The 12,140-nt window shown below is 34.8% G+C and overlaps 1 protein-coding gene across 1 annotated transcript; it reads left to right on the top strand.

The window, feature by feature from the left end:
- Positions 1-6,533: 6,533 nt before the first annotated feature.
- Positions 6,534-8,197, top strand: LOC135231863 (olfactory receptor 8U1-like). Its single transcript, XM_064289061.1, has one exon. It carries the CDS (start codon positions 7,238-7,240, stop codon positions 8,195-8,197), a length of 960 nt encoding a protein of 319 aa, XP_064145131.1. The 5' UTR covers positions 6,534-7,237.
- Positions 8,198-12,140: the final 3,943 nt, after the last annotated feature.

Raw genomic sequence — 12,140 nt, 5'->3', positions numbered from 1 at the left:
AACGGGGGCAATTTTACCGACTACAGTGTCACGCATGAGAACGCAAGGTGCGTCAGGGCATGAGCAGCATTGCCAGTCAATCCTAAATCCGACACTCACAAAGGAAATGCTGACATATGGCAAAATTTGAGACCTAGACAGCTTATGTTTGTTGGATAAATGATTATTCTAATAATTTTAAGAGAGTACATTTTATCTTTAATAATTTTCCTAGGGGAAAATTAGATTGTGACAGTTATTATGTGTGCGAGATTTCTTAAGTTATTGAGATGACATTGAATTCACTGGCAGAGTTGGGATATCAGGGATTCCATATCTATTACCATTATTATAAATTAGTTTTTCAGTATGAAGAAATCTCTAAACTGAATAATGTATTTACCTTGTTCGGATAGGCTTAGTCCCAAAGTTCTCACCTAACAATCCCATGTCAAATTCAGGAGGGACTGTGATATTATTAATAGCGTCCCTGTGGAATCTTCTCAGAGGAGATGGCATGCAAAGAATACCTTGCCACAAATATAACAATAAGTATCTCTGTTTGATTGCTTACTTTTTGTTTGCTTGTTACAGAAGTTAAATCTATTTTTTAAAAAACCCAAATCTATATTACTTTCACTCATATACCATACTGTTACAAGACTTTTGACAATTTTAGCATTTTGATGAAAAGAATACTTCATATTTTGAAGACTTTACCTATAAAACAGAGGTAATAATGATAACTACTTAAAAGTTAAAAAGACGTGGTGGTGCAATGGTTAGGTGCTAGGCTGCTAACTGAAAAGTTGGCAATTCAACTCACCCAGAGTCTCTGCAGGAGAAAGACCTGGCAATCTTATTCCATAAAGATTACAGCCTAGAAAACCTTATGGGGCGGTTTTACTCAGTGTCTCGAGGTTGCTATGAGTTGGAATCAACTCAACAATATCTAACAACACACAAACATTATTAATAGAAAATAAAGATTGATAATTTATGTAAAACGATTAGCATACTGCTTGTATATTTTGATAAACTTATTAAATGATTGTCATTACTACTGCAATAAAAATCTTAATAATGATAATAATGTGGTATGGTTTCGGATGGTAAAATTAAACATCGAGCTTCATCTATACAAAGTAATTCTTAAAATCACAAAGAATGATATTTGCAATATCAATATAAAATATCAAATCTACTAGACAACACTGACCGTTGATTAAGCTTTATTATTTCTTAATCCAACAAAATTGCAAAACACAGGAGAGTATCCAGTTCAACAAAATGACCAGAGTCTACAGATAAATTTATATATCACATCTTTTCAAAAAATTGTAATATGTATTTAATTTGTGCAAGATAGTGTTCTAGGTCCTAAGAATACAATGATGAATCCAACAAATTTTTCTCCTCTTATAGAATTTCTATTCTAGTGGAAAGATTCGTAATAAATAAACAAGCATATAACAATACTATTAGATGGTGAGAAGCCCTTGTGACTATGGTGGAGAAGTGTTCCAGGAAGAGGAAATAGTAGATGCACAGACATTGAGGTTACAACACAATTGCCATGTTCTAGAAAATGCCAGAATGCCAATGTGGCTAGAGGGTAATAGTCCAGGCAGAGAATTGCAGTGGGAAAAGAGGACACTTTTAAATGATAAAACAACTATCATTCTAGAGTCGTAATCCACAATAGGGTCACTATGAGTTGGAATCAACTTGATAGCACACAACAACCAGTTGAATAAGCCTAGGCAAGTCATCAGAACTTTATGTTAGTTCCCCTGGCCATCGATTACCATCAATATGTTGACATATTTCTAACGGGGAACAACATATTGATCAGCAATGTTGTTTTCTGCACCAAGTAAGAGGAGTGTGAAATCAGTAAAATCCTTCCTTAATACTTTTCCACTGAAATGTCTTCAACTAGTAGACCGATATCAGTAAGAACAGAAGAAACTAACAAAAGAAGCCCTTGACTAGTCAAACGGCTTTCCACAAATTGACTAGGCATCCAAAGGACTATCTTCTAAACCCCTCAATTTAGGGAAAAGAAATATGAGGCATCCTAGAGAAAAGCTTTCTTTGACTAGTTAAGTTAGCATTGTGACAAAGCTTTTAGTTGATACTTGGCATCATAACTTGTTTCCTTTATTTTAGGATAAAATTCCAGATGAATAGCCCTACTTACAGAATGGGCAACTATAGTAGATGCTTTAGGAAACAGAGAGGTCACATAGACCTTTGGAATCTTATTTCTCAGAAATTCAGAAAAGCATAATTAAGTATGGAAACCCATGTTGTTGTTGTTTTTTGCATGTCATTGAGTCAATTCCAACTCCTAGCAGTGGTGTATGGCAGAGTAGAACTGTTCCATGAGGTTTCTTCAACAGTAATCTTTACAGAAGGAGATTTCCAGGTCTTTTCTCTCAGGGGGTGGCTGGTGGATTTGAACTGCAGACCTTTCAGTTAGCAGTCAAGTGCTTAACCATTGAGCCACCAGAGCTTCTTATGTGGAAACTCATAGACCCACTAAAAACAAGAAAGAATATAATTATATAGTATATTTTAGTATGAATCCACTTGTTGACAAATGTTAAAACATTGATATATTAATCTAATCTGATATTCCAAGGGGAAAACTCCTTAATTTACTACATTAAATTTGTTTATATGAGCAGCCAAGCTCTGTTCATTGGGCATGATCTTTATTGCATGATTGTTCATGCCATTATGCACTATAACTCTTGTGTGTGAGGAGATATGAGAGCTAGGAAACTGGTATAGCAGGACAGCCGTAGTCATAAATTGCATATAGACACTTACAGTGGTTGTTACAAATCTGAACGAGAAGCCCGTGAACTTACATTAAACAAAGTTACAGGTGAAATATATGCAAGATTCACTGTATGAAGTTTCTGAAGTCCTGTCTAAAAGACGGTGGTGTTGGCTTTCTGTGCCTTCCTACAGAAAGTCTTCTATCACTATTATATCTTTATTTAATTGCTTAACCTGCTACTATATTTTAAGAAACAAGAATTGCTAAATCAAATATAATTTCTAAAATACTTAAATTTAAATTCTTTGGTTCTTAATTGCACATAGAGTCAAACGACCAGTTCAGGAACAGTACCCATGCCCCTAAGTTGGCTTTCTTGCTTGTTTTTTTTCCCTCTCTTAAGTATCCTACTGGAGTTATTGATTTAGTATATCAGTTCTAGACTACAAGTCATGGCATTTTACAACACAGCATAAGTAGAGAGAGGGCATTTGACCAAATGGACCAAATGCATTTGCCAGTCCAAAAAAAAAAAAAAGTCACTGTATATGCATAGAATAATTATATAATATCAGAAACTTATAGTTCACATATATGTAATTCCCATCCTGATTACCATTCACAAAATAGAACCAGCCTGTGACCTCTAGGCATTGGCTACTTTTTCCTGTTTCAGTGAAAGTGTCACATTTATACACCAAGAAAGCAGAAATGTAAGATTCTGTATTCCTCAGAATTATATTCCAGGTTAGTGTTATGGTTAGAAATTATTTAACAGAAATATAAAGGGGAGATTTTAAATTCATAGCCAGTATATAAAAAAGTTAAGTGCACCTTTGTTTCTCCACACACTCAATTGACAATCTATTCCACAAGATAGTTCCTACCTGCCTTTCAAAGCCAAATTCAAAACCTAACACTGATATTCAACAACAACAAATGTATTTTTGAAGCAAACTAATAATAACATCTGAAGAGTTAGGGGAACCTTAGGGCAATAGCATCATACTAAAGGCAGAAAAAAAATAAAATTTGGATAAAACTGTCCATCAGAAGTTCTTCAAAAACAGAATCACGTCATCAAATCTACAGCCTTCCTTGGAATCTCAGTGGAGTTTGACTGTAATTTTTCTGATAATTTTACTTGCGTCATGCTCTCAGGATAAACCTTTTGGGACTGAAACACTGACAAAACCATGCAGTCTGTTGCCACCCAGACCCATTCTAAGGAGAAATAGAAGCGTTCTCTACCCAGGTAGGTTAAAAGGCTATATTTCAAAATGGCAGACTTTGAGTCATTGGTGGGTTGAAAAAGAAAAAAAAAAAAAAAAAAAGCTATATAAAAATGAAGTAGTGCAATATCATAGAGTGAAATTAAAACGTTAGAGTATATTTTCTTAAATAAAGATAAGCAATGATATTTCCTCTAATTTCAGTTCTGTGTATATTTATGTGTTATGATATAGAAATAGTTCTTATTAGATTGAAGGAAATAAAAATCCCAGTTTATAATCTATGAGGAGGTTTGGAAAAATTAGCTCTTGATTGACCAGATTACTATCTAGGTCAAAACTCTCCATTCTACCTTTACAATTGCTAGAGATTTTACCCATTACTAGTTTTTTAGTAGAGGGTGTATTACACTGTGGTCACAAATATATTACTAGTGATATTTCTCAAACAAAGGATATGTTTTAAGAATAAGGGGAATAAATATTAAAGCATTATTACAAAAATTCATCTTTAATTCCCCATTAACTACCATCTGAAGAGAATACATTAAGAAATGAATTTAAAAAAGCATGGCTCTGAACCATAAAATGTCCGCAGTCTACTAGCAGAAGAGGTATGGAAACGTATATCGCTATAAATGTGAGAAGAAGTATAAACTAAGTATGTCTAAAGTGGTTCTAGAACACAAACATGAAAGATGTCTCTACATGGGAAAAAACAAACAGTTCTTTATAGAAGAGGTGATTTTTCAATAGGGTAAATTGGAGTTTTCTCTTCAATTGTCCAATTTTGTTGAGGAGAACACAACTAGGACTGACATAGGCAAAAACTGATAAACATCAAAGGAAGTATTGCAATTAATGGATGGAGTCCAATCATATTGACTGAACCAGTAGATGTCCATTGAGGTTTGGAGAGACTGGACTGGAATTGAGATTATAAAATATATTCAGGCACTAGATTGTCAAAAGTCACATATGCTTTTAAATGTAATTCATACTTTCAATATACCATAAAGTAGTTTGTGTGTACAAAATTTTAAAGACATTTGTGTTTTAGAAGTGGAGAAAAATAATTAAAAGGAAGAGATAAGAAAAATAGATAAAGTTGGAAAAACTTTCTTCCATTGCAGTCTGGTCTATTGTTTGTTCTTTCACTGCTCTATCTTCAGCTTCTGAGTAGTGCTTGGAAATTACTAGGTCTCGAAATACACTATTAACTGAATAAACTACAAGAACAGCCTAAGGAGGTAGCAGTTAAGTATACCAAGAGAAATTGTAAGGGTAGAACATGCACAGTCTTGGTCATAAATCAGAGTGGGTGATGATCCTAGAAGCTATTTATAGGTAAGTGTCTTATGCATTTATGCTAGTAAAAATGGTGATGTCTTATGGCGGTCTAGACTGGAGTGTTTAAACTGTTCTGTAACTATGAGTAGATCATAAATTCAATGTATATGGTCCTGACCAGCATTATTTGGATTAAATAGGATAAAACAGATTACAGTAGAACACTACAGAACATGCAAGATGAGTACATGCCAGGTATTGACAGTATTGTTTTGGATATGTTTATTAGTTTCATATCATAACAAGTAGTATTTTTTTTTTTTCCTGTGGTTTTTGGCCAAATAATTTTGAGTCTGAAAGCAAGTAGTCTAAAGAAGAGTGTTGGTCTGAGTAGCCCTATAAACAATTTTTTTTTTAATCTTCATTTTTCTATTTCCTTATTCTTCTCTTTTTCCTGAAAGTTGATTTTCATTTGTTTCACATGCAAATTAGGTGGTTGCGAGTCATGGGCTTCTCTGTCCTTATTTTCCTCAATTTGCATGTTGTTATCGTTACACATTGGATACCCATCTGTATCAGGGTTTCAGGAGGGAATATAACAATGTATTTAGGATACAATTAAGGTGAATTAGTATTATTTGAAAGTTATAATTTACCACATAGTAGTTGAATGAAAAAAAAAAAAAATCCCTGGCAGGTAATTTCCTTGTTAAATTGAACAAGAATTGTAAGTACATAAGAGCTAATAGTAAATACTGACTAAAACCAAAAACCAAACCCTTTGCTATCAAGTCAATTCTGACTCATAACGACACTACAGGACAGAGTTGAACTGCCCCATAGGGCTTCTAAGGCCGTAATCTTTATATAAGCAGACCGCCACATCTTTCTCCCACAGAGTAGCTGCAGGGTTCGAACTGCTGACCTTTTGGTTAGCAGCTAAGTGCTTAACTATTGTGCGACCAAACCAAAAACTCGTCGCCATCGAGTCACCACTCATAGCGACCCTATAGACAGAGTAGAACTGCTCCATAGGGTTTCCAAGGAGCGGCTTGTGGATTCGGACTTCCCACCTTTTGGTTAGGAACCAAGTTCTTAACCACTGTTCCACCAGGGTTCCACTGTGTCTCCAGGGCTCCTTAAAATCTGAATAAATGTGAGGAAATACATAATCTTATTTCATTTGCAGAATAGGTATCGTTAGTGTAATTTCCAAATTATATAAAGAAATTTATTGAAGTTTTACTAACCAATATTTGTTCTCATTTTTCATGTGTAATGTTGAGAGAGATGTAGAGAGAAAGAAGACAAAAACAGAACCAGAGAAGGAGGAAGGAGAGGTAAAGATACAGCATTTGACATTTGTGTGTTAATAGCAAAAACTTTAGTTCTATATTAGTTACACTTTCCTAAAATAAATTTTACCTGGATAATCAATAATTAAATTATAAAAATCAATTAAAAAGAATTAGAAAACAAAGAAAGAGATCCAATTTAAAATACAGTAAGAAAATGAAAATCAGTACACCAAATATAATTCAAATATATGTTTCTTTAGTAAATGGAAAAAAGTTAAAAGTGACAGGTTGATTCAAAGCTCTGAGAAAGCAGATACAAATTTTATGTTAAATTGTAATATACTTAAAAATTATTTTAGGATTTATTTTCCGCATCGTATCAAGCAAAACCTGGAAATAATCTGTGTGTCCAACAACAAAATAAATAGGGTATACTGAGAGCATAATGGTGGTATATTTGGACCCTTAGTCAGAAAGACATATATTTGAAACCCGCCTGTATTTTAGACCAGACTCCTAATATGATATTCCGTACATAAGCAGCAAACTCTGTAAAAAATATTAAGGTACAAAAACACCATTTATAGAAATGGTAAAATAGATTTTTTTTTTCTCTTATTCCTCATCTAGATGCCCTGAAGAAACACATGGCTCAGATAAATTGCACCCAGGTGACAGAGTTTATTCTTGTGGGCCTCACAGATCACCAGGAGTTGAAGATGCCCCTCTTTATGGTATTCTTATCCATCTACCTTTTCACAGTAGTAGGCAACCTGGGATTGATCCTAGTCATTAGAGCAGATGCAAGACTCAACACACCAATGTACTTCTTTCTTAGCCATCTGGCTTTTGTCGATTTCTGTTACTCTTCTGTCATCACACCCAAAATGCTTGCAAATTTCTTGTACCAACAAAATGTCATCTCCTTCAATGCATGTGCTGCTCAATTAGGCTGCTTCCTTACACTCATGGTATCAGAATGCTTGCTACTGGCCTCCATGGCCTATGATCGATACGTGGCTATTTGTAACCCTCTCCTGTATATGATCACAATGTCCCCAGGAACCTGCCTTCAGCTTGTAGCTGTCCCCTATAGCTATAGCTTCCTGTTGGCCCTGTGTCATACCATCCTCACCTTTCGTCTCTCCTATTGCCATTCCAATATCATCAATCATTTCTACTGTGATGACATGCCTCTCCTCAGGCTGACTTGCTCAGACACTCACACCAAACAACTATGGATTTTGGTCTGTGCTGGTATCACATTAATTTTCTCTGTATTGATCATTTGTGTCTCCTACATGTTCATCATTTCTGCCATCCTGAAGATGCACTCAGCTGAGGGCAGGCACAAAGCCTTCTCCACATGCAGTTCCCACATGTTGGCAGTAACCATATTCTATGGGACTCTGATCTTTATGTACCTACAACCAAGCTCAAAACATTCTCTTGATACAGACAAGATGGCCTCTGTCTTCTATACAGTAATCATTCCAATGTTGAACCCCTTGATCTATAGCCTCCGAAACAAGGGTGTGAAAGATGCCCTAAAGAATGTCATCATTAATAGAAACCAGGCACTTGTATTCACGAGATTAAGAAAATAACTTAATAAAAGTGGGCTTTCCTTCATTACTTGCTTTTTTTTTTTTTTCCACCATTAAGAAAACTAGTAGATTGCTTTGGTCTTGTTGATCAATAAAGATCTGTTCACTGCATAATGATATCATTCTCTACTTTCCTTGTGAGTTTGACTTAGAGTTATATTTCCTATGTAGAAGGTATAAGAATTAACATCAAATCTATCATTTCTCAAAAGTAAAAATATGTAAAAAAAATAATTTACTGGTCTTCTCTGATGGCCACACAAGGAGGTGCTGGCCCAGATAAACATGCAGACAACTTCAACATCCAGTTCAGGATTCTAAGAGTGCTGCAATAATATATTCAACATTAAAATCCAAGACACAAGTATAAACCAATGATTTCAATTCAGAGTGACATTTCCCCCAGGGAATATTTGGCAATGTCTTGAAACAAGCTTGATTGTACAATAGTTTGATGCTATTGTTATCTAGAGGGTTGAGGCATGGGATGTTACTACATATCCTACAATGTACAGGAAAGCCCTCACACAAATAATGACCTAGTCCAAAACGACAATAGAGCAAAGGTTGGGAACTTCTGCCCTAAATAATTATTTCCTTAACAATTGCTGTTGGGGGGAGAGTTCTATATATTTTTTTAGGGTGAACCCAGTGATAGTGTCATTCAAGCAAGTCTTCTATATCCTCACTGATTTTGTTTACTAGTTCTATCTCTTATTAAGAGTGCTATATTAAAATACCCAGTTAACAATGTTGAATTACATCTTTCACTGTTCTTATATGTCACTTTTTATTTCATATATTTCGAGATGTTTTTGTCAGTTGTGCATGAATTCATAATCACTATATCTTACTTGGAAACCCTGATTTATATTTTGTCCTTAACATGTTGTCCATCCTCAGTTAAATACTTGTCTTCCTAAATTATTGGAAAAACAAGAACAAACACCACAGTTGGAAGCAGAAGAATTGCCGTCCTGATTGCTCTCCCCTCCCCCCCGCAAAGCTTTTTGCAGTATAGAGGATTATTTCCAGTTTCCTCTGAGACATTACTATTTCTTATTAAGGATTGAAGCCTTGTTCTTCCTGTATACACTTGCTATGGCCAAAGGTAAGAAAACACCCGGGAGGGGTGCTCTTCCAATGAGTTCATCAAGGAACTTAAATAATAACAGACAGTAACAACCTAAATGAGGAAACCAATGCTTCATGACCCTTTCAAAGGGTAAGCCAAAGATGGAGTGTTATGCCTTACAATATCAGGAATAGATCCTTGGGGATATGGATATTCAGTCCTTTGAAAAGTAAGGGGTAAATATTTTTCGGAAGGTAATTCTTCTTATCATTCTTTCAAAGACACATTCAAACCCCATCATTAAACAACAACAGCAACAATAATATGATAAATTAAAACAATAAAGAAATAATTAGCATTTCAAAAATGAGGGATCATTAAGGCAATAATGTCATACTAAAGGCAGAGCTACAGATCTATGCTTCTTCAAAACCAGAGGAAGACATGAATTAATCTCCAACCTACCTTGGGCTCCCAGTGGAGTGTGGGATGTAATTTTTCTGATGATCTTACTTGCATCATGTTCTTAAAACCCTTTGGGACAAAGCTGCTGACAAAACTGAGGTGTGTTGCCATGCAAACTCACTCGGAGAAGAAATAGGAGCACCCTCCAGCTAGGCATGTCAGAAGACTATGCCAAAATTGGGGTGAAGATAAGCATTTGTAATAATGAGGTAAGATACAATCAGTGTTTTTAATAAGGTAAAAACATAAAACGTCAGTGTACCCTACTAATAATTCTGGGTATGTATATGATGGTGTCACTCTGAATATGTATATGTGTTTTATGTCATCTTATAAGATACATTTCTTACAGTGGGTCGTGGCCAAGAAATTCTGAAAACCACTAATCTAGAGAAGGTTGCTGTTTTGAGGGGTCCTACCGAGAAGTGCTTAATTTTCTCTCTCTCTTTTTTTTCTTCTTATTCTCTTTTTTCCTTAAAAGGACATTCATTTCTTCAAATGCAAATTAAAGCGCATGAGAGTTAAGATTTCCTAGATCTATATTTTCCTCCATGCCAAATGTAGCAATCATTAGACATTAAAAATCCATCAGTGTATCGGAATTCCAGGATGAAGTTTAACACATGTATTTAGGATAAATTTAAAGTGAGTAGCAAGCTTTGAAAGTAACTGCTTACCACAAAGTAGCTTCTCAAGAAACATGTTAAATTCAAGCAAAGCAAATAATCCATAACCTGAGACCTTTCTGAGATTACTTGAGCCAGAGTTGTAATATGCAAAAGCCATAAAAAAAACCCAGTGCTGTCGAGTCGATTCTGACTCATAGTGACCTATAGGACAGAGTAGAACTGCCCGATAGAGTTTCCAAGGAGCGCCTGGTGGATTCCAACTGCCAACCTCAAAAGCCATTAGTTAATTTTAAAAAGAAAGTCAGAAAATATGAGTTCACATTTTATTTTTATAAAATGTATTCCAAGTTTAATTTCCAGAATGTACAAAATAATATATATGTTTTTCTCAAAATTGTTTTTCATTTTTCGTATGTAAAATAAAAGATAGAGAGAGAAGTATGACATTTTGTGTTTCAGCAGCAAAAATCTCTATTTTTGTATGTTATCTTGTCCTAAACCAACCTTTATATTGACATTCATATTTCAATTATGAACAACAGTTTAAAAGAGTAGGTAAAATATATGAAGATACACCACTTAAAATAATACAGTAGGAAAACAAAAAATAATTTAAAATAATTCAAATTTCTATGCTTTTAAACAAATAATGAAAAAGTTGCTGGAGCCATACAAATTGATATAAATCTGTCAGAAAGCACATACCACTTTTATTTTAGTTAAGCAAAATATTTGAAAAACCTGCTTGTATTTATTTCATTTGATCATGTCAATCCATGCTTTAGATACAAAGATGGCTGAGAAGCACTGTATCAAGAATCACTTGGAAACACTTGAACCATACTACTACAATAGAATTAATTGGATATATTGCGAATGTATCAGTGAACACGAACTTCTGGGTCAGAAAACACATGGGTTTGAATTCCAGGTGTACTACATACTAGCTGTCTGACGTTGTTTTAGGTACTTAAACTGTCTGAGGCTTCTTATCTTATCTGTAAAATGGACATAATGAGACTATATTTATCATAAGGGGAAAAATGAAGAAAATAAACACCTATGAGCATGATACTGTGTAGTATTTGCATTATTAGGATAACTATGAAGATCGTGTGGCAAGCTATGGTGAGTTTTCTGTGGTAAATGAGGGAACTAGAATAGAAGAACAGGATTCTATCACTGTCTGTATTGTGTGTGGAGTTTGTATTTGCACAGGGCTGAAGACAGGTCTGTCAGGGCAAGGCCACCACAGAGACTGATCATCCTTTATGTTATTAATATTAACATTTCTACAACAAAAACAGTAGTTTAAATTTTAGAAAAATTAAGTTTCAATTTTAAATAATATAACGTACAAGATCATTGAATAGAGACGGAGCCAGTATGGACTGACTCCTCTTCCATAGTTTTGTGTATTTTTTTAATTGTTGTAAAAATACAAATAACACACGTTTGCCACTTCAACATTTTTCGTGTGTGCAATCCAGCGGTGCCAAGTACATTAATCACATTGTGCAGCCCTCATCAACATCTGTTAGCAGAGATCCCATCGTCATAAACCGAAACTCAATGCTTCCCAAATAATGATTTCCCCTCTGCCCGTCCCTTCAGTCCTTGGTAACCACAATTAAGCTCTGTTCTCCACACATTTACCTATCCTGGGTATTTCATATAAGTGGGATCATGCTGAACTTGTCCTTTTGTGATTGTCTCACTTCACTCGGCATAGCGTTTTCAAGGTTGATCCATGTTTTAGCATGCATCAGGGCTT

This window comes from Loxodonta africana, chromosome 7 (assembly GCF_030014295.1).
Source record: "Loxodonta africana isolate mLoxAfr1 chromosome 7, mLoxAfr1.hap2, whole genome shotgun sequence".
NCBI classification, from domain to species: domain Eukaryota; kingdom Metazoa; phylum Chordata; class Mammalia; order Proboscidea; family Elephantidae; genus Loxodonta; species Loxodonta africana.
This window is presented reverse-complemented; position numbering and strand designations above follow the sequence as displayed.